At 58.4% G+C, this 22,868-nt stretch overlaps 1 protein-coding gene across 2 annotated transcripts in view; it reads right to left on the reverse strand.

Moving 5' to 3' along the window:
• The window catches only part of FLT4 (fms related receptor tyrosine kinase 4), a 42,022-nt gene extending 24,101 nt beyond the window's left edge, over nt 1-17,921 (reverse strand). For both annotated transcript variants that reach the window (XM_021676306.2, XM_064376633.1), the window contains exons 1-3: nt 17,859-17,921; nt 901-997; nt 88-332 (exon numbers count right to left, since the gene is read on the reverse strand). In XM_021676306.2, the coding sequence (XP_021531981.2) occupies nt 88-332; nt 901-997; nt 17,859-17,916 (400 nt within the window). In that variant the 5' untranslated portion in view covers nt 17,917-17,921. The remainder of the gene's footprint in view (nt 1-87; nt 333-900; nt 998-17,858) is intronic.
• Nucleotides 17,922-22,868: the final 4,947 nt, after the last annotated feature.

Raw genomic sequence — 22,868 nt, forward strand, 5'->3', positions numbered from 1 at the left:
GGAGCAGGAAGGGCCCCATCCTCTCCTCCTGCCAGCCCAGGGTCCACAGGCTGGGGGCGGCGTGGGCCCCCCGTCTCCAGGTCTCACCTCTCACGAACACATAGGAGCTGGCGGCCGTGGTGCCCTCGACGCGGGCCTTGATGTACTTGTAGTAGCAGAGGTAGCAGCCCGTGTTGTTGGCGTGCACCGCTTCCAGCAGCAGCACCTTGCAGTAGGGCCTGGCTTCTGTGCCCTCGCAGTCTTGCACCACGCCGGTGTCCTCGCTGTCCTTGTCCCCAGTGGCTGGTGCCGCCTGAGCTCCTGGCCAGGCCCACTCGAGGGGGTGCTGTCCCCTGGCAGAGGACAGGAGAGGTCAGGGCGGCCCCAGCGGCACCCCATGGGGATTATCCCTGAGGAGCCTCCCTCCGGCTGAGCCGGAGCAGGTGACTGCCTAGGTTTTGGGCGCACACTACGGACCTTGCCCGGGCCAGGGTGCTCCTGGACCCCCTGGCCTCTACCAGGCTCCCAGGGCTGGGTGTGACAGGCTGGCCTGCAGAGAAGCACAGGCCTTAGATCACAGCTGGGAAGCTGGGGAGGGTGCCATCTCTGGAGCCCCAGAGGGAGGGCCTGGGGTCAGTGATGGGTGGCTGGGAGTGGGTGCAGGTGACCTGTGAGGTGCCCTGGGGTCAGTGTGAGGTGTCTGGAGTGGGGTACAGGGTGATGGTGCCCCATATGAAATGCCAATGGGGATGTGTGGGTGAAGCTGAGCTGGGGAAGGCCAAAGTCACCCACAGCCCAGAAGACCACACAGCCCCGAAGCCACTCTGCCCTGGGGGGGCTGCCGTCTGGGCCCTCAGCCACCACTTCCTGCCGGGCTTCTGTAGCCTTCCTGGCCTGCCAGGTGGGAGAGGGACCCAGTACCTGCAGGAGATGGACAGGCTGTCACCGGTGTCAATGACGTATGACTCCTCTGTGATGTTCAAGGTCGGGGGGGTCATGGAGTAGCCACTCGCCAGGCCTGGGGTGGGAGACAGGGTCAGAGTGGTGCTGGGTGGTGAGTTCACATGACGTTAACCTGGCATGGTTGGGCCTTCCACATCATGAGAGCAGAGCCCCTGCAGGGCTGGAGCAGCCCAGGTACTCAGCCAGCACCTCGTGGCCTGGCCTCACATTTGCACTGTGAACAGCACCAGTCCCCAGGCTCCAAGACAGCTGGGAACCTCTTCCACAGGCTCACCCTGCCTTGCCCCACAGCCTCCATCCTCGCCTACACACCGCCCCTGGGCCAAACCCCGACCTCTGACCATGGTGAGCCGAGCTGCTGGCCTGAAGGAGCAGGGGGAGGGGTGCCGGAGCATGTCACCTCCGCACCACAGCCCTGCGGTGCTGCTGCCCCAGGCCTCACTCCTGCATTGCAGACCCACACCTGCTGCTTCCCAGGGGCCCTGCACATCCCAGGCCCCCCACACATGCAGGCCTTGGCCCTCATGCCTGCGCTCTGCCAGTGACCTCGCCCCCTCCCAGCCCACATGGTGTTATCTCACAGGTGTCTTTGGGTCCTTAGCTTCTCGCCCCCTCGCAGGCCCGGGCTGCTGCCCCAGCTTCCTCTGGGCTCTCCCTGCCCAGGCCTCCCTAGACACCCCAGCCCTCGTACAGGGCTCTTCCTCAGACACACAAATAAACCCGCCTCACCTGGCTGAAACCGACCCTCAGCCAGAGACTGCAGGCTGGCCGAGCTGGCCCTTCTGTGCTGCAGGACCCAGGGTGTGGGCCGCTCCCACACCCTCCTCCCAGTGAGGTGGGGGGTGTGTGTGTGTTCCCCCATGTGCGTCTGTAACTGCAGGCCTGGGTGTGTGAGTCTGTGCGTACCTATGTCTGAGTGGTGTGGCTTTGTGTGCATGTGCAAGCATGCATGTTTGTGTGTCTCTGACATGCTAGTGTGGGTACACACATGGGTGTGTATGTGGTGGGATCCCGGTGTGGGTGGTAGCAGGCCCGGGGGGTGTCTGGGCCTGGAACTCTGGCAGATGCATCCTGCCGGGACCGTCCTGAGACAACAGGAAGGGAGGGCTGCATGGCCGGAGGCCCAGGGCCGTGTCCTGTCCCTCCCCCAAGTCCCTGTCCTGCTGGGGGCACAGCCCACTATTCTGCCACCAGGCCCCTCCAGTCCTGCAGGTCCTGGGGGTTTGGGGCAGCAGTAGTCTAGCTCTCCTGCCCTCCCCAGGACAGCTCCCTGAGGCCCCAGAGTCCCGCCCTGAAGCTAATGGGGGTGGGGTGGAGCCCAGGGAATCCTTGAACCCAAGCTGCCCTAGGAAGCGGCACCAGGGTCTCATTTCTTCTGCACACGAAGATCTCATTTCAGTATCACATGGACAATACAGTCACCAGTCAATGACCTCTCGTCTCTCCCTTCTATTCCTTTCTCCTGGCCAAACCCTTCCAGACACCACTTCACTATGGGTACAGAACAGGAAGGGCTTTAAGCCATGAATCTAGACCCACTGTGCAGACTGGCACACTGGGGCCCTCCAGCCACCTTCAGAAGGTAGCGTCTCACCTGTCCGCTGCTGTGACTGTCACCAAATCTTTGCTTTGCCAACCCTCCCTTGGGGCCCCGAGGTGGAAGGGGGTTGTGGGCTCTGCAGCCCTTTCCCCTTGGGTGGTGCCGGGCCTTCATGTGCACAGCAGCAGGGCCTGGGCACTACCAGCCCCTGCCTTGCACCCCTGGGGCTGCTATGAGAGGAGTCTGGGCCAGGAGCTGGGGGATCCCTGCAGAGAAGAGGCTCCCTCAGGTGGTGGGGGGCTAAGAAGGAATCCCTGGGACGGTACCTCTGAGCTGGGCTTTGATGGAGGGGGATTTTTTCCCAGGTAGTGGAAAGTGAGTAAGTCCATGCCAGGAAGACAGCTGGGCATGTACGAGGGCACCAGAGTGGGTGGTGGTCTGTCCTCAGAGCTAAGAGAAGGGAAGATGATGAGCATGGGGCTAGACCTATTGGGATGAGTAGACTCCGCCTTCCCAGTGAGTGGTCAGGAGGAGACCAGGCTTGAGACCAGTGCCCACCTGCCCAGCCTGATGCACGCCCTTACTGAGGGAAAGAGAACACTCCCCACACCCACTGAGGTCTGGAGTGTTGAGCTGGTGACTCCCCCTTCTCAAGAGTGCACATCCAGCACACCCCTGTCAGATGCACCGTGTGGCAGCTGTCACCCAGATTCCCTGGATGGCTCCCCTCCGTTCCCAAGACAAAGCAGGGCGAGCTGGGCCTCTGCCCTCTAGCAGCTCCCTCTCTCCAGCTTCTCTCCTGGGAGGCATGGCCCTCCTCCTCCTGTCCTCCCAAAGTGCCTGCTGTTTTCCTATCTTGAACATTGTCCTTTTTCCTGGGACATCCCCCTCCTCCCTTCTTTCCTTCCTGAGGGCCTCCCTCTTTAGGGTCTAGTCCTCATGACTCAGGCATCACCCACCGCCTCCTCCTCAAGCGCCTGCTAGAACACGATCAGACTGAACTGTGGTTTTGTGATCACATCTGAACAGAGGCTTGATTCTATTCATCTTCCTAAGCCCAAGACAGAGGAGGTGTGCAAAGGAGGTTCAAAAGGTGGATCCATCCGAGGAATCAAGATGGATGGATGATTGATGGAAACGGGATGGATGAATGATGGATCACCAGATGAATAAATGGACAGATTTATTCAGACAGATGGGTAGGTGGGTGGGTGGGTGGATGGATGGATGGATGCAAGTATGGGTGGGTGGGTGAGTGGATGGACGGAAGTCTGGGTGGATGGGTGGTTAAGCTGGTGGACAGATGGATGGGTGGGTGGAGGAGTGGGTGGACGGGTGAAGGGTAGGCGCTTCCTTCTGAGGCACCGTACCACCAAAGGAAGCAGCTGCATCACTGCTAAGTGGGACCGTCCATCGTGCTTGCCAACCCTTTTTGCCCAACTATGCAAGCTCTCCTTTGTCGTGACATGCCCTGACTTACTCCAGTGCCCCCCTCTGCCTTCACCAACTTTCCACTGTGCCCTGTGTGATCAGCACACTTTCCTGTAGACCTCACTGTCCACTCCAAATGTCCCTTCCTATCTTACCTGAAGCCTAGCTTTCTGGCCACACCACTGCCCCCGGGTGGTTACTGCTCTCTGCCCCACACGCCTGAGGGCAGAACTCCTTGCAGCCACCTGCCCCCCCCAGCAGTCCCTTTGGGGGTCTCGCTCTTCGGCAGCACCGCCCTCTTCCCCACTAAAGCTGTCATCAGCTGCACCCCCCATCACTTCCCCTCATTCTCTGCTGACCATAGCTCCTGGCTCACCATCCCCGCCCCACCCCAGCTCCTGTCCTTCTCCATGACTTCACCTTCCACAGGGCTGACTCACAGCACTCTGGCCTCTGGGACCCCCCTGCACGGTCCTCCCCTCTGCTCCTCAGTCACTCAGTTCTGTGGGCGCACCCTGGACCTGCTCATCACCAGAGGCCGAGCCATCCCGGAATGCCCGTCTCCTACGTCTCTCTCTCCTCTTCCTCTGTTCTTGCTCCGCAGCAGCCACATCCTTCAGCCTCATCAAAGCCCCCACCGCTTCCTCCCCAGCCCTCGGTGCCCTCCTGGTGCTGCCCTGTCCTGGTGCATGGAGCCCGCAGCCTCCCTCTCTGCTTGTCCTCCATCCAACCCAGAGACAGCATGCGTCCCGGACAGCACGACGTGGCAGCACAAAGCCCCTCTGCACGGGCTTCTCCCCCTCATTTTCCTGGGTGTGCACAGTTCAGGGTGCTTCTCCTCTCTCACTCTCAGCATCGACAGGGCAAAACTAAGAGACGGAAACACCCTATCTTCCCACATCCCAACCTATACTGCCAGCCAGGGCCTCAGAAACCCTCTGACATGCCTGCCCCCAAACCAGGCCCTCTATCATGCCCAGGGTCCACCCGCCACAGATTCTCTTCTGATCATCAATCTTTCTGTATGCAATCATCTTCCATCTTAAAAACAAAACAAAATAATTCCTTGGTTCCACACTCTCTTCCAGCCACTGCCCCTTTTCCTATCCCCCTTCATGGCCACAGCTGTTCACTGTCCCCACTGCTGGTATCCCCTCATCCACCCATGGGGTGCAGCTCCTCCACTTCATGGAGCCATTGGGCGGGGCCTCCCATGACCTCCATACTGCAGACCTCGTGGGCACACAGGGCAGGGAGCACGCATCCTCTCCCCTGGGCAGTATCTGGGACCCACCTCTCCCCACCTCCCCTCTGCCCAACACGCAGTGCTGGCCCTGGCCACCACCCTCTCTCGAGTCCAGACACCTCCCAGGTCTCTAGACCCAGCCAGGACGACGACTGTTTGCAACTTCAGCTTTAAGCATCCAGCTGCCCACTGGACTCGGACACCCACAGACACGCCGAGGTCTGCGTTTCCAATGCCAAACTCCAGACTCGCACCAAAGGCTCCTCCCTCGATAGCTCGCTCTCCGCAGATCCTCTCCCAGCCCATCCATTGACCAGACCACTGAAGCCTGTTAGGCTGAACGCACCTTAGGGCCTGCCCCTGCTCTCCCACGGGGGCCAGCACAGCTGCACTCACCCCAAAGTGGCTTCCTGGGCCTGCTCCTGTCCTCCTCCAGGCCTGCCTCTGGGCCCCCCCCCCGCAGTAGTGATGTTTTACAAAGCGCAGGCCTGATCACACTTGTGCTTCAATCTCGTCAGTGACTTCCCTTGTGATTTCAAGAAAATCCACACTCCTGGTCTTTGCTTCTCTCTCCACACCCTTGTGGTTCATCCCCTTCATGTTCACGTCCTCCAGTCACCGTAGCCTCCAGACTGTTCTGTGCCCTCAGGCTGGCTTCTCACACTCAGGACTCAGCTTAGACATGGCCTCCTCACCCCTTCAAAAAGGCTCCATCCTAACCTCCTGGCTGCTTACGGCATCCTTCCTGTCACAACTTGGAATTATTTGTTTATGTGTTTGTTTAAGTTATGTCTGTCCATGTCCTCTACTAGGCAGTAAGTTTCAATGGGGTAAGGACCAAGATAGCTCTTTTTTACCCCACCCCATGCTTCCCTGATTAAATGAAAAAAAAAAAAAAAGGAGGGATGGAAGAAGTGTGGATGGATAAATGGATGGATGGATGGATGGATGGATGGATGGATAGGTAGGTGGGTGGATGGGTGGATGGGTGGGTGTGTGGATGGATGGATGGATGGCTGGATGAGTAGATGGGTGGGTGGTGGATGGGTGGATGGGTGGGTGTGTGGATGGATGGATGGATGGCTGGATGAGTAGATGGCTGGGTGGTGGATGGGTGGATGTGTGGATGGATGGATGGATGGCTGGATGAGTAGATGGGTGGGTGGGTGAATAGGTCAAAGGGTGGATGGATAGGTGGAGAAGTGGATGGGTGGGTGGATGGATGGGTGAGTAGAAGGGTGGATGAGAGATAAATGGATGGATGGACAGGTAGATGAGTGGATGGATAGATGGATAGATGGGTAGATGGATGAGTGAGTGGAAAGATGGATCAACAGATGGAAGGATGCATGGATGGGTAGATGAACAGAAGGACAGATGGATGGATGGGCAGATGGAAGGATGGGTGAATGGCTGAATAGAAGGATGGATGGATGGTGGAAAGGTGGGTGCATGGTGAAGGGTGGATGGGTGGATGGTTAGATGGTCGGATGGATGGATAGATGGATAGAAAGAAGAATAGATGGATGGATGGCTAAACAGACCTCTGAGACCTCAGAGACTCTTGTCAGACCTGGTTGTTCCTTTGGAAAACATGCTTCCTGTTTTATAGAATGGGCTCCCCTGGGCAGCTTCAGGACTGCAGGCTGCCACTTCCAGAGGCTCCACGACTGCCCAGCCCCCACCTGCAGCCCTGAAGAGGGCGCATCCTTCCTGCCTGGCTGTTGTCTGTCTCTGCTGTCCTTCCCTTCCCGCAGCAGGAAGCGCTGTCATCCTGGCCTCTGCCGCGCTCCCCCTGCCTTCCTGTTCCTGGCCCGGGAACTGGCTTCTTCCTTCCCTGAGGCCCCGCAAAGCCCTGGCCCCCAAGCCTGCAGCAGCACGGTTGGGGAAGGCACCGGGCCAAGGTCAGCAAGGCCAGAGTGCACACCTCCTCTTCTCTGTGCTGTCAGCAGCCCCAGGATACCCTCCGGCCTTGGACCATGGGGCCCTGGCGTCAGTCACAGGCGTGGTGGACGTGGGAGCAGCGCAGGAGGGACCCGCACCTCCCCTGGGCAGTGCTGGCACCCCTCTGTGAGGGCCAGGCGGGGTAAGGGAACGTCCCATGGGTTAGGTGCCAGCAACGAGCCAGGCAGCAGAGAGCCGGCGGCTGCGACTGCCTCATTTGATCCTCACAACAGCCTGGGAGAGAGGGCTCAACAGTCAGGTCAGCGAGGGAGGAAACTGAGGCTCCAGGCCTCACAGCAGCAGGTGGCCATGCGGGAGCCCAGTCAGGTTGAGTCCAGGACGGTCCCTGCCCCAGGCCCAGGCTTCTGTCCAAAGGCTGGGGGCAGAGGTTCAGGCCAGACCCCAGCCCGGCCTTCCTCCTAGTCCGCTAGCCTGAAGCCTCAGAGACCCCTGCAGGCAGGAAGGCCCACTAGGAGGCATGTGGCTACCTGGGCCTGCACCCCCAGTGGCCTCCAGGACGCCCCTCCTTGGGGCCTGCACCCCAGTCGCCTCCAGGACGCCCCTCCTTGGGGCCTGCACCCCAGTGGCCTCCAGGATGCCCCTCCTTGGGGCCTGCACCCCAGTGGCCTCCAGGACGCCCCTCCTTGGGGCCTGCACCCCAGTGGCCTCCAGGACGCCCCTCCTTGGGGCCTGCACCCCAGTGGCCTCCAGGACGCCCCTCCTTGGGGCCTGCACCCCAGTGGCCTCCAGGACGCCCCTCCTTGGGGCCTGGCCTCCATGCGGCCTCCAGGACGCCCCTCCTTGGGGCCTGGCCTCCATGCGGCCTCCAGGACGCCCCTCCTTGGGGCCTGGCCTCCATGCGGCCTCCAGGACGCCCCTCCTTGGGGCCTGGCCTCCATGCGGCCTCCAGGACGCCCCTCCTTGGGGCCTGGCCTCCATGCGGCCTCCAGGACGCCCCTCCTTGGGGCCTGGCCTCCATGCGGCCTCCAGGACGCCCCTCCTTGGGGCCTGGCCTCCATGCGGCCTCCAGGACGCCCCTCCTTGGGGCCTGGCCTCCATGTGGCCTCCAGGACGCCCCTCCTTGGGGCCTGCACCCCAGTGGCCTCCAGGACGCCCCTCCTTGGGGCCTGCACCCCAGTGGCCTCCAGGACGCCCCTCCTTGGGGCCTGGCCTCCATGTGGCCTCCAGGACGCCCCTCCTTGGGGCCTGGCCTCCATGCGGCCTCCAGGACGCCCCTCCTTGGGGCCTGGCCTCCATGCGGCCTCCAGGACGCCCCTCCTTGGGGCCTGGCCTCCATGTGGCCTCCAGGACGCCCCTCCTTGGGGCCTGGCCTCCATGTGGCCTCCAGGACGCCCCTCCTTGGGGCCTGGCCTCCATGTGGCCTCCAGGACGCCCCTCCTCGGGGCCTGGCCTCCATGTGGCTCCACGCTCTAATTGGCTGCAGGCAAAGCCCTTTAAGCCAATGATGCGTTTTTTTTTTTTTTTTTTTTTTCTTCCAAAAGCTTCTTTCCTGAGAAACGGAGGGAAAACCAGCCCAGCCCAGTGAAAGCTGCTGGGAGAGCCAGGCTTGCCTTCCTCCCATGATACGTGAGTCAGTCCCTCCCTCGGCTCCACACCTGCGTGTCCTGTGTCCCTTGCTTCGTACAGAATCCATGTTTTCGCATCAAATCCTCTCTGGGCCCACCAGGATGGGAGTGAGGTGGGCCGGCTGTGTCACATCCTGATGAGACAGGGTCCCGGCCCTCTCTGCAGGGCAGTGTGGGTGAGAGTTGGCCTTAGCTGGTATCTGGGAGCTGCCCTCAGACTGATGTCTGAATCCACAGGGCATGGCTGGGCCCAGGTCCCGGTGCAGAGGTGAGGGGGCCGGCATGAGAGAGTGAGGGTAAAACCAGCTGCTTCTTTGTAGCCGTGCCCCATGCTCGTCCTGCCGTCTCTCTTAACCACCACCCTGAGCGCCAGCCTCCCGGACTCCTGCTCTCCAGCAGCCTCCTCCCTGCCCGGCTGGACTGAGCCCCTGTCCTCCCTCTCCCTCTCTGCCTGGCAAAGTGCTGCCCCAGCTCCCGGGCTTGTGTGGCTTGCCCTGCAGCCCGCAGCTGAGCATGTCATCCCCACTGTGGCCCTGACCTACAGTACGTGGAGGGTCTGTGTCATCAAGCAGATCCTCAGTGGGGGTGTCATCAGCTCATGGCTCTGTCCTCAGGCCCAGCACGGCTGGCACAAGGATGGCACCGGGAATATCCGTGAGCTTGGGCCCCCCTCCGCGTTGGCAGAGAGCATGGCTCTGCTGTGGCCACCCCGGGTGCAGCTCTTTTTCTCCCTCTCCCTGGGCTGCTTGGGAAGACGGGGGCTGTGTGGCGGGCCTACCAGCTGGACACACACGCTCTGGGCAGCTGAGCCCAGGAGGACAAAGGCAGCCAGGAGCCAGGCTACAGACTGGAGGGAGCTGGCGGGGAGCAAAGGGGCTGCTGCTGGGCTTGGGCTGGGCAGAGGGGGTCACCTGCACCCTCTCTCTTCACTCCTGGGGCCGGGCCTCTGCAGAGACCTGGGGGGAGGTGGCAGGAGTGTTCTGCCTGATGGCACCCCTAACCTGGCCTGCAGCCCCTGTGCCTCCAGAGATTAAGGGGCTGTCGGTCCTCACTGCACATCCTGCGGGCCTGAGAAAGCTGAGCCTGCATGTCCTGCTGGGCACCCCACACGTCCTGCTGGGCACCCCACACGTCCTGCTGGGCACCTCACACGTCCTGCTGGGCGCCCCACACTGCTGCTCTCTGCTGTGTGGTCTTGGGCAAATCACTTCCGCTCTCTCCAAGCCCCAGTTTTCCCACTTGGGAGATGTGGACTGGTCCTAGGATCACTAAGAACTACAGCCCACAGGCTGGGCGCGGTGGCTCACACCTGTAATCCCAGCACTTTGGGAGGCTGAGGCGATGGATCACAAGGTCAGGAGTTCGAGACCAGCCTGGGCAACATCGTGAAATCCCGTCTCTGCTAAAAAATACAAAAATTAGCTGAGCATGGTGGCATGCACCTGTAGTCCCAGCTATTCGGGAGGCTGAGGCAGGAGAATTGCTTAAACCCGGGAGGTGGGGGTTGCAGTGAGCCAAGATCACGCCACTGCACTCCAGCCTGGGTGACAGAGCGAGACCCTGTCTCAAAAATAAATAAATAAATGAACGGTTGGCCGGGTGTGGTGGCTCACGCCTGTAATCTCAGCACTTTGGGAGGCCAAAGTGGGAGGATCACCTGAGGTCAGGAGTTCAAGACCAGCCTGGCCGACATGGTGAAAATCCATGTCTACTAAAAATACAAAAAATTATCCGGGCCTGGTGGCAGGCACCTATAATCCCACCTACTCAGGAGGCTGAGGCAGGAGAATCACTTGAACCTGGGGCGGGCAGAGATTTCAGTAAGCAGAGATCACGCCATTGCACTCCAGCCTGGGTGACAAGAGTGAAATTCCGTCTCAGAAATAAAAACAAACAAGAAGAATAAACGGTCTGGCTCATGCACACGGAGCCCTCTGCTGTCACCTGCCTCCTGAATGCTTGGTTTGCTACAGCTGCTGTCTCACTGTGACCCTGTGTTATCGTCACAGCACAGGGGGCAAGCCTCAGTGGTGGGAGGGGATGCATATGAGCTGAAAGGGGCATTGTAGACTGAGCAGGAGCTTGCTGGCCCAGGAGGAGGGCACACAGGCCAGAGCCAGTGACTTTGGGCCCTCAGATAGATGGGACAGATGGAGCATCGTGTGGGCGATGAGGCCGTGGAAGCAGGCTCAGGTCCCCACCCGCCTCAGGCCCCGGTCCTGCTCCCTGGATGTACTCTCTCTCGATGGTGGCACACCGAGAGCTTCAACCCCACTCTGTGCTCCCACCCTTCCTGACAGCTCTTCTGGGCTCCAGTCCCGGGGGACCCCAGCCCTCAAGCCCAGCCCACATCCAACACTGGGGAGGATGACTGGAACCACGGAGCTCACAACCGTACACCTGCCAGAGAAGCAAGAACCACAAAGAATGAGAATTCCCAGCACTGGCAAGGATGTGACAGTAATGACAGACAGCGTCCAGACACCGGTGGCGAATCCTCCTTTCTCAGTACCTCCGGCTACAACAGGAACAGCAAGCGTGCACTTCACTGTCTGTGAGAGCACAGTCATGCACACGTGCATTCCACGTGCCTTCACACCCCTGTGGTAGGTTCCCTATTGCCACTGTACAGATAGAAAGCTAGCATACAGAGGTTAATGTGCTCCAAAACACACGACCATTAAGAGATTGTCTTGGGAAGACAGGATTATGGGAAGCTACTATTTATTCTACGGATGTCTGTATAATTTGCATTTCTGCATTTTATAAAATGTAATCCTCTTTCTTCCATCAGCCCTGGAAACACTGCTCTCCCTCCTCCTAGGTTGGCTGTCCAAGTGATTCTCACCCCCACCAGACGCTCCTGACCCTACTCATCCCCCACAGCCAGTTGGTCACCGAGTGGCCTCCATTCTCAGAGCTGAAATGGGCTTTGCAGACTGAGTAGGAGCTGCTGGTCTAGGAGGAGGTTACCAAGGGTGGGGTGGCTGGGAGTCCCAGGCCCCTGCCCCCACCTCTCCTCACCATCCTGCCAAGTACTCTGCATCCTTGCCGTGGACACCTTCTGGCTGCAGAGCCCTTCCTGGGCATTCCAGGGCTGCTTTCCCTCCACCCGTCCTCCTCCCCACCCCACTGCTGGCCAGCCTCAACGGCTCTCCCCTGGATCACAATACCAGTGTCTCCCCACTGGCCCAGTCCTTGCTCAGGGGTCAGACTATCTTTCTAGAACGCAAGTCCCTCTCCTGCTTAAAACCGTCTCCTACCTCTTTGCTGCTCTGGGCAGAATCTGGAGCCTCCTCGGCCTCCCCGCCACTCAGCCGGTGCGGCTCCAGACCTCCATGGGCCGATGACCTGGAACACTCCCTCCCCACCTCTGACATTTGAGCTCCTGTGCGGCTTCCCCAGCCTCTCACGCCAAGGCTTCCCACCCGGGACTCCTGCACTTTTCCATAGCTTCGTGGAGCAGCTGCTCATTATCACTTTTTTTTTTTTCGAGACCCAGTTTCGCTCTGTTTCTCTGTGTAGTGGCGCGATCTTGGCTCACTACAACCTCCGCCTCCTGGGTTCAAGCAATTCTCCTGCCTCAGCCTCCCAAGTAGCTGGGACTACAGGCACCTGCCACCACGCCTGGCTAATTTTTTGTATTTTGAGTAAAGCCAAGGTTTCACTATGTTGGTCAGGCTGGTCTCGACCTCCTAACCTCATGGCCTCAGCCTCCCAAAGTGCTGAGATTTACAGGCATGAGCCACTGTGCCGGGCCTCATTACCACTTTTGACAGTTCTTTAGTTCGAGACAAGGGCTTCTGTTTGTCCTTTCATAGTGGCATTCGCAGCATTGGACTTGGCCGGCAATCTACCTGTGACTGGCTTTGAGGATCCAAGGTACAGAAAGACACCATAGAATATGTGGGCAGGGCCCGGCGCGGTGGCTCACACCCCTAATCCCAGCACTTTGGGAGGCCGAGGCGGGCGGATCACGAAGTCAAGAGATCAAGACCATCCTGGCCGACATAGTGAAACACCATCTCTACTAAAAATACAAAAGTTAGCTGGGTGTGGTGGCGCGAGCCTGTAGTCCCAGCTACTCGGGAGGCTGAGGCAGGAGAATCGCTTGAACCCAGGAGGTGGAGGTTGCAGTGAGCTGAGATGTTGCCACTGCACTCCAGCCTGGTGACAGAGCAAGACTTTTGTCTCAAAAAAAAAAAAAAAAAAGAATGTGTGGGCAGGTGTGGGGGTGAGGGGAAGAGAGACACAGGGTACCAGGAGGGTGAAGAGGCTGTGCACGGAGGGAAATGCCGGGCGAGCGGTGGACCCTAGGGGAGCTGTCTGGGACATGCTGCTTTGGAAAGGTCTCTGGGACAGCAAAGTAAAAACGGCGCCAAGGTACCCAGAAATGGAAGATTTCACCTGGCCAGCCCTCTAGGGCATTTCCTGGGGAATGTGGACAATGGCTTGTGTGCCTGTCCTTCTTTCCCACTTGGCCTCCATGCTGTTTGAAACCAGATACCAGACACCTATTACCTCCCTGAAATGAGCCATCTATCATCTAGAGGGCCGTTTCACCCTTCTGGCCTTAATTTCCTAATCTCCAAAACAAGCACGATAAGGTCTGTGTCGTAAAGTTAAAACCTGTACATGCCGTGCTGTGAAGCAATTTAAGAAACCATTTTACACTGAGGCATGGCTCACTGCCGGACACTGCGCATCTGTGCGTGTGCGTGTGCATGCATGTGCCAGTGCACGCTTGCTACTTAACACAAATCAACCTCCAGTAGAATTTAGGGTGGCTTTGAAGCTACTGTGTTGAGTGGGTGATGATAAGGGCTTCCCCTAAATCCACCTGAAAGTCTGAATTTTGTCCTCCAACAGGAAGGGCCTGTACCACTAGCCCAAGAAGCTCGTGCTTATATTGCGGGTGGGTGGGTGGGGGGTGCTGAAGGCTCAGATCCTGTATTTTATAGCAGTACCTTTGGGGCAGAATGGAGACAAATTTCTGGAAGATGCTGGAAGCAGGGAATGGTGATGAGGTTGAGAGGGGCTGGACCTGCTGGGAGCATGGGCTGCCTGAGTACCCCCAGCGGGTGGAGACCGGGAGGATGGGGCCTGAGCAGATGCTAAGCTCCTAGCACAGGGCTGCCGTAGGACAGCCAGCTGTGCCAGGCAGTCTTCCTGGCTTCTGTGGGGTCAGGGCTCTGCTTGCTGGCCGGCAGGACGAGCGGTGTTATCAGACAGCCCAGCTGGCGCAGAGGTGGCCCCCCAGTGCTGCTAAATTGGGGCCACCAGCTCCTGTCGCAGGAAGAGGGAAATGCAGGCAGGATGTCCTCTTCTGTGGCCGACAAGTCCTTTCCCATGAACCCCTGCTGACCTTGCCGGCCACGTGGCGGGGTTCCCGTACTCGCCACCTGGATCTGCCCAGGCCTGGCCGAGGGCAAGGGTGGAGTGGGCCTCAGACAGGCCCCGGGGGTGTGCCTGCTGTTTGCCCCGTGCAGCCCGGCCACGGCTGGTGCCGTGCACCTCCTCCGGCAACGAATGCCCGAACCTTCCCGCTCCCAGACTTGTCTCCTCAGTGTAACCGGAAAACCCAGATTCCAGAGGAAGCCAGTGTCTGAAAAGGAATCCCTGGCTCCAGCTGGACACATGGACTGAATCTTGCTCTGAGTCTACGGGGTGTGAGAGGCTCTCCAGACCCCTCTCCCTGCCCACCCCCAACTCCGAGGGGCATCTCAGAGGGACGTGGGACACAGGCCTTGGTGCAGAGAAAACTGCCCTGTGGAGGAAAATACCCAAACTACAGCAGGACGGTGTAAGCCAGACGCAGAGAAGAACCTCCCTTTCGCAGCCGATTGCACTTAATTTCCCTGGGTTCCCCAATTCCCCTCTGCCCCATCACACTAGAGTGCTCCCAACTCTCCTCCTTCCTTATCTGGCTGGTTGTATCAGCGGGGGTCTCCCAGGAAATCCCATTCGACACCTCCAGCCTGAGTCCCTGCTCCTCTCCCAGGGTCTCCCTCTGAAAAACTGTTCTTGAAGCCAGAGACCTGGGACCTCCCCCATCCCCACCATCCCCAGCTTCGACCTGCCTCCACCCCAGTTTATCCCCTGGGTTAATCTACTTGCAGTTCCCGGCTCCTGTCTCCCCGGACACCAGCCTCCTTGCTGCTGGCGCTGCCCCGTCTCCAGCCTCGTCTCCCGCTACCTCCCATCCACTCCTCCCAGACGCTACCCTCGCCGGACCACTCATTCGTCCACATTCACCATCTGGACTTTCCTGTCTCGCGGCCTCTGCAGGGTTCTTCGCCCTGCTTGGAATTCCCTGTCCTGGAGTTCTGCAGACCTCTCCAAGAAACTTTTAGCTGGAAGCAACACTGCCTTCCTGTGCAGCTTCCAGCCACCAGCTGTGCCTCACCAGGGCCCCTGGGCACTTTTCATCCCTGGGTGATAGACATCTGATGCCATGTCTGTGTCCCCGCAAGGCACAGGAAACCCCTGTGAGATGAGGCCAAGTCCAGATCCTCCCCGGGCCACCTGAGCAGACACTATGCTGCAGTCTTGCATAGACCTGCAGGCTCCTTCCCTAGGGAGGGGCGCCACTGCTGGGGGTCACAGTGGAGAATTCACCAGACAGACCACATGTTATACCTCATACCCTGTCTGGGCCCAGACATGCGGGCCCTATGCTCTGGGAGGGCACAGGACCCCTTCGGCCACACTGGCTCCGTACTGCAGACCTGGTGGCTGAGGAAACAGCACCTGCATTTGAGTCCCCAGAGCCCTGAGCTGAAGAAGAAGGTCCCCAGGTCCAAGTAAGGTGGGTCTGGCACCCACATCCTGCCTGCACTGACTTGCGTCCCTGGGCCACACACCTGTCCATATCCGGGTGTGTGACTCAGCCCATAGAAAGGGCAAAGGTCCTGAGACCAGGCCACTCCACATTCCCAGCAGTTCCTGCTCCTGCGTGTGTCTGAGCTGGTGGCAAGGGTGCCAATGGCCTCTCTCTAGACTAAGCCCCAAGAGACATCGGCGACCTACCCTCTCCACCCGGGGAAGCTGTGGAACTGGAGCAGGAAAGTGGGTCTTGGAGTCCAGCCCAAGCACACACAACCCCTTGTCAGCTTGTGCCATGGCTATGCTTGGGGAAACTGAGGTGCAGGGAGCAGAAAGGAGGGGACTCAGGTCACACAGAAAGGATTTTAGGGGAAGAGGCAGGACAAGAGTCTGGTTCTATGACCAACAGCACACTTTTAAGGGGTCAGCTTCAGGGTGCTCGGGCTTGAGGCCTGCTCCTACCCCCGGCTGCAGCTGAGGGACTGTGCTCCCGCCGTGAAATCCCGTCAGGCTGGGAAGTCCCAGGGTCTTCAGCTTAGCAGGAGGTAGGGCAAAGCGCACGGCTCAGGGAGGGATGACCTCTGTCTCCACTGCCATCTCCCCACCAGCCAAACCCAGGTCCAGCCCCGGACACCCTGCTCCATGGGCCCCCCAGCTAACATCCTCTCTCCACCTCTTCATAACTGGGTGGGAGTCACTGCACTTAGCGGAGGGAATGGCCTCATCTCCCTTCACCCCAAAACCATGTGGGAGCACCAGGATACTGGCCTCGCCTGGTTCTCCTTATACCTGCAGAATGTTCCCTGGATCCCTGGAAGCCCCCTGGCCCTCTGGCCCCCTCCCCCAGGGTCCCCTCCTGGGTCTGTCTTCTGCTTCCTCTCCAGCTACTCAGCCCAGCCGCAGACACTGCACCCAGGGGCCTGTCCCATGTTTCCTCCAGGTTAAGTGTCTCTCATTCTACAGCCCTGTCAGCCACTCAACAAACACATATTGAGCCCTTGTGAGAGCCTGGACCTGGGCTGGGTACAGGAAGGTCAAGGGCAGTGCTCTGATCAGACCTGTCAGACTCAGAGGCCCAGACCGATGTTCTCCTCCCTACTCCCCTGGTTGAGCCAGACCTGCCCCTCCCCTGCCCTCTGCTCTTCCGCCAGCGGATGTACAGGTGGTAGACAGAAGGCAGGCTTTGTCAGGCTTTCTTTGGGCCTCCTGGGGACCTTGGGGGAGTGACCCATGTCCTTGGTCTAAGTTTCTCCATGTGTCAAATGGGTCTGACACTCCCTGTGAGAACTTAAGCATGTAAAGCCACTGTTTACTTCCTATGGGGTGCAGAAATGTTGAGGTCCCCATCGCTGGCCTCAGGGCTCCCGGCACTCCCCGCTCAGACACTGGGAAACCCTGACCCCGCCCTTCCACCTTTAGATATGCAGGGACACCAGCTCCGTGTGGACTCGCAGCTCGTCCTCTCAGCTTCCTTCCTGACATCTCTATCCAGCTCGTCTCCCCCACCTCATCCCCCCAGTCCCTCTCTCCAGCCCTTTCGCCTTTGCCTTAGGTCTGGGTCTCTCCCCGCCAGCCACAGCGGCTGGAACACAACACAACCCGAACCCTGCCTCTCTTGTGCAGGGGACCCTCCCGTGGGGGCCTCGGCTCCCCGGCAGGCCTTCAAGGCCCCCGTCCCCTCAGATCCGGAGAGCCCCGGCCTTCCGCCCCTTCTGCGGCGCTGATAGCCCTCGACTCGCCTCCTGAAGATTCGCCTTCAGTTGCAGCGTGCACCTGCACCCGTCCGCCCCAGCCCCTGCCCCCGAAGTCCCCGGCCCCGGGAAGGTGGAGGCCCATCTTGAGCGCCCTCTGGGGGACCGACCGCGAGCGCGGACGCCGGGCGTCGGGAAGTGCGCACCCAGGTCTGGGGCCGGGCCGGGATGGCCGGGATGGCCGGGATCTCCGGTGCGCGTGGGTCGGTACCAAGGGGCGCGCCGCGGGGATTCCGCGGGGAAGCGAGTGAGGGCACGAAGGATCCAGGCCCAGGGCGCAGCCCGACGGGGCCCGGCTCCGAGGACGCCGAGCCACCTACAGAGAAGCGGATTCGGGGCTGGGAAGGCTACCCCTGCGCCGAGGCGCGGCCCTGCCGCCCTGGCCTGACCCGGCTGCAGTCCCCGCCCGCCTTTTCCTCATCCCGAGGTCCCGGGCCCCGAGCGTCGTGCTCCCTCCGGCGACCGCGCTCCCGGGCCACCGTGTCCCCTGCCCGTGCCCCGGTCGGTGCGGTCGCAGCGCCCGCCCCGGGCGCGCGGTACCCGTCCCGCGGCCAGCCCCGCTCTCGGGCGGACGGCCAGCTCGCCGCGCTCACCGTCCAGGAGTCCCAGGCAGAGCCACAGTCGCAGGCACGGCGCGGCGCCCCGCTGCATCTCCGGCCGCTGCGCGCAGGTCCGACCTGAGCGGCCGCGGTTGAGGCTGAGACTGTCCGCGCGGGCGCGGGCGCGGGCGGGCCCGGGACGGGGCGGGGCGGGGTTCCGGGGAGGCGGGACAGGGATTCAGGCCGCCCCCCGCGCCCCTCAGTCCCTCCCAGCCCTCCGCGGGGCGTCCGGCCCACCCGAGCAGCGTGCGCACGGCACCGCGGCGTCCGGGCCCCCTCCAGGCCGCTCCCGGCGCGGGGACGCGGGGAACGCAGACGGCCTCGGTGTGCGCTGCAGACAGAGTGGAGCCTGGTGGGCAAGGAGGGGACGAAATGCGGCACGCGCTCTTTTCTGCCCTTTCCATCAATAAAAACTGGCTTAGAGTAAGCAAAAAGCGATACATGTAAAAATAGCAGTATGTTAAATCTTTGAAAACTTTGGCACCAGCCTGGGCAACATAGGGAGACCCAGTCTCAAAAATAAATAAGCAAAAAATAAATAAATAAAAATAAAAAAATAAATAAATAAAAAAATCCGAGCTTGGTTGTGCGCGCCTATAATCCCAGCTACTTGGGAGACTGAGGCAGGAGAATCGCCTGAACCCGGGAGGCGGAGGTTGCAGTGAGCTGAGATGTTGCCGCTGCACTCCAGCCTGGGAGGCAGAGTGAGACTCCAGCTCAAAAAAACAAAAACAAACGCAAAAACAAACAAACAAAAGCCATTCAGCAGTCTTTAACTACCTGCACAGTGTGGGTGGAAGCTGCACCCTATCCCGGGTCCCCCACCCTGCAGGCCTGGCCTCCGCTGTAGGAACCCATCAGGACGGCGGCCCCCGCCCCGCTCCGCCCCAGCTTTTTAATAAAGCGACAATTTACTTTTGCTTTCTGACTTGGCAACGCTCTGTCAGACTTCCGTTCTCTTCTCAGTTTGTCTCTAGAATTTTCCTGTTTAATAACAAGTCCCATGACGATGACCGTCTCATCGTCCCTCCCCGCTTTTTGTTTCATTCACATTTTCTGTCCCCCTTACCTCCACCCCACAAAGCACATTCATCCTCGCAAAAACCGAGTAGACTTTTGATAACCACTATCAGCTCTCTCAAATCCAAGTAAGAATTGGCTACATTATTAAGTTGGAATCACAAATCAGTGAGAATAGTTTAGATAATTTAATAAATAAGGTTGAAGAAACTAGGTAATCAAATGATACATGAAGTTAGGTATTTATCAATCATGTATTTATTTTCTTCTTTGGCCTTGAAAGATCTATTGTGAGATGTAACACACTTATGGAAAGTGCATAATACATCAGCACACTACAAATGCGAATGGCAAAGCAGCAAACACCTGCGTTTCCATTCCCCAGGCCAAGGGCCACAGTGACATCCCCACATCCCCTCACCTCACCATCACAAACGACTCTCCTGCCTCAGCCTCCCAAGTAGCTGGGATTACAGGTGCCTGCCACCACGCCCAGCTAATTTTTGTATCTTTAGTAGAGACAAGGGTTTGACCATGTTGGTCAGGCCAGCTAATTTTTGTATCTTTAGTAGAGACGGGGGGTTAACCATGTTGGCCAGGCTGGTCTCGAAGTCCTGACTTCACGTGATGCACCCACATCTGCCTCCCAAAGTGCTGGGATTACAGGAATGAGCCACCATGCCTGGCCCAGAATATACTTTTTTTCCTTTTTGAGATAGGGTCTCACTTTGTCACCCAGCCTGGAGTGCAGTGGCATGATCTCTACTCACTGCAGTCTCGATGCCCTGGGCTCAAAGGATCCTCCCACATCAGCCTCCCAAATAGCTAGGACTAAAGGAGGGAGCCACCACGCCCAGTGAATTTTTTGTAGAGATGGATTTTCGCCATGTTACCCAAGCTAGTCTTGAACTCCTGGGCTCAAGAGATCCACCTGCCTTGGCCTCGCAGAGTACTGGCATGACAGGCGTAAACCGCCGCATCCAGCCGGAATATATTTAAAAAATTTTTAAAGTATATTTACAGGACATACGTTCAGACTTCTTAATTCATATATTGCGTACAAGTGAAGCCTGGGCTTGTAGTGTACCCATCACCTGAATAGTGGACACCGTACCCAAAAGGTAATCTTTCAGCCCCTGTTCCTTTCCCTCCCTCCCCGTTTTTGGAGGCTCCAATGTCTATTATTCTTCTCTGTGTGTTCATGTGTCCCTACTGTTTAGCTCACATTTTGCTTGTTTTTTTAAACTTTATCTTAATGCATTTCTACCATTCATATTTATCGGCTCAACACCATTAGTGAGATGCATCTATGTTGCTATGATAACCTGTACATTGCTCATTTTCATAGCTTCGTAGTTTGTCACTGTATAATACACCACAGTTTGTCTATGTACTATTAATGGAGGTTTGAGTGGTTACAGTTTCCAGCTTTTGCCACCACACACTTGTATATGTATATACAAGCTATCTTCATATGTGTATATAAGCTTCATATGTGTATACAAGCTATCTTCATATGTGTATATAAGCTTCATATGTGTACACAAGCTGTCCTCGTATGCGTATATGAGCTTCATATGTGTACACAAGCTGTCCTCGTATGCGTATATGAGCTTCACGTGTGTACACAGGCTGTCCTCGTATGCGCATATGAGCTTCACGTGTGCACACAGGCTGTCCTCGTATGCGTATATGAGCTTCACGTGTGCACACAGGCTGTCCTCGTCTGCGCATATGAGCTTCACGTGTGCACACAGGCTGTCCTCGTCTGCGCATATGAGCTTCACGTGTGCACACAGGCTGTCCTCGTCTGCGCATATGAGCTTCACGTGTGCACACAGGCTGTCCTCGTCTGCGCATATGAGCTTCACGTGTGCACACAGGCTGTCCTCGTCTGCGCATATGAGCTTCACGTGTGCACACAGGCTGTCCTCGTCTGCGCATATGAGCTTCACGTGTGCACACAGGCTGTCCTCGTCTGCGCATATGAGCTTCACGTGTGCACACAGGCTGTCCTCGTCTGCGCATATGAGCTTCACGTGTGCACACAGGCTGTCCTCGTCTGCGCATATACGCTTCACGTGTGCACACAGGCTGTCCTCGTGTGCGCATATGAGCTTCACATGTGCACACAGGCTGTCCTCATGTGCGCATATACGCTTCACGTGTGCACACAGGCTGTCCTCGTATGCGTATATAAGCTTCACGTTTGAACACAGGCTGTCCTCGTGTGCGCATATAAGCTTCATATGTGCACACAAGCTGTCCTCGTGTGCGTATATAAGCTTCATGTGTGGGCTGTCCTCGTGTGCGTATATAAGCTTCATGTGTGTACACCGCCTGTCCTCATGTGCGTATAGAAGCTTCATGTGTGCACACCGGCTGGCCTCATGTGCGTATAGAAGCTTCATGGGTGCACACCGGCTGACCTCGTGTGCGTATAGAAGCTTCTTGGGTGCACACCGCCTGTCCTCATGTGCGTATAGAAGCTTCATGTGTGCACACCGGCTGTCCTCATGTGCGTATAGAAGCTTCTTGGGTGCACACCGGCTGGCCTCATGTGCGTATAGAAGCTTCTTGGGTGCACACCGGCTGGCCTCATGTGCGTATAGAAGCTTCATGTGTGCACACCGGCTGTCCTCATGTGCGTATAGAAGCTTCTTGGGTGCACACCGGCTGTCCTCATGTGCGTATAGAAGCTTCTTGGGTGCACACCGGCTGTCCTCGTGTGCGTATAGAAGCTTCTTGGGTGCACACCGGCTGTCCTCGTGTGCGTATAGAAGCTTCTTGGGTGCACACCGGCTGTCCTCGTGTGCGTATAGAAGCTTCTTGGGTGCACACCGGCTGTCCTCGTGTGCGTATAGAAGCTTCTTGGGTGCACACCGGCTGTCCTCGTGTGCATATAGAAGCTTCATGTGTGCACACCGGCTGGCCTCGTGTGCGTATAGAAGCTTCTTGGGTGCACACCGGCTGTCCTCATGTGCGTATAGAAGCTTCTTGGGTGCACACCGGCTGTCCTCGTGTGCGTATAGAAGCTTCTTGGGTGCACACCGGCTGTCCTCATGTGCGTATAGAAGCTTCATGTGTGCACACCGGCTGGCCTCGTGTGCGTATAGAAGCTTCTTGGGTGCACACCGGCTGTCCTCGTGTGCGTATAGAAGCTTCTTGGGTGCACACCGGCTGTCCTCGTGTGCGTATAGAAGCTTCTTGGGTGCACACCGGCTGGCCTCGTGTGCGTATAGAAGCTTCTTGGGTGCACACCGGCTGTCCTCATGTGCGTATAGAAGCTTCATGTGTGCAGACCGGCTGGCCTCGTGTGCGTATAGAAGCTTCTTGGGTGCACACCGGCTGTCCTCGTGTGCGTACAGAAGCTTCATGTGTGCACACCGGCTGGCCTCGTGTGCGTATAGAAGCTTCTTGGGTGCACACCGGCTGTCCTCATGTGCGTATAGAAGCTTCATGTGTGCACACCGGCTGGCCTCGTGTGCGTATAGAAGCTTCTTGGGTGCACACCGGCTGGCCTCGTGTGCGTATAGAAGCTTCATGTGTGCACACCGGCTGTCCTCGTGTGCGTATAGAAGCTTCATGTGTGCACACCGGCTGTCCTCATGTGCGTATAGAAGCTTCATGTGTGCACACCGGCTGTCCTCATGTGCGTATAGAAGCTTCATGTGTGCACAGCGGCTGGCCTCATGTGCGTATAGAAGCTTCTTGGGTGCACACCGGCTGTCCTCATGTGCGTATAGAAGCTTCATGTGTGCACACCGGCTGCCCTCGTGTGCGTATAGAAGCTTCTTGGGTGCACACCGGCTGTCCTCGTGTGCGTATAGAAGCTTCATGTGTGCACACCGGCTGGCCTCGTGTGCGTATAGAAGCTTCATGGGTGCACACCGGCTGGCCTCATGTGCGTATAGAAGCTTCATGTGTGCACACCGGCTGGCCTCGTGTGCGTATAGAAGCTTCATGGGTGCACACCGGCTGGCC

This window comes from Aotus nancymaae, unplaced genomic scaffold, assembly GCF_030222135.1.
Source record: "Aotus nancymaae isolate 86718 unplaced genomic scaffold, 86718_ANA_hifiasm-v0.15.2.pri h1tg000015l_1, whole genome shotgun sequence".
NCBI classification, from domain to species: domain Eukaryota; kingdom Metazoa; phylum Chordata; class Mammalia; order Primates; family Aotidae; genus Aotus; species Aotus nancymaae.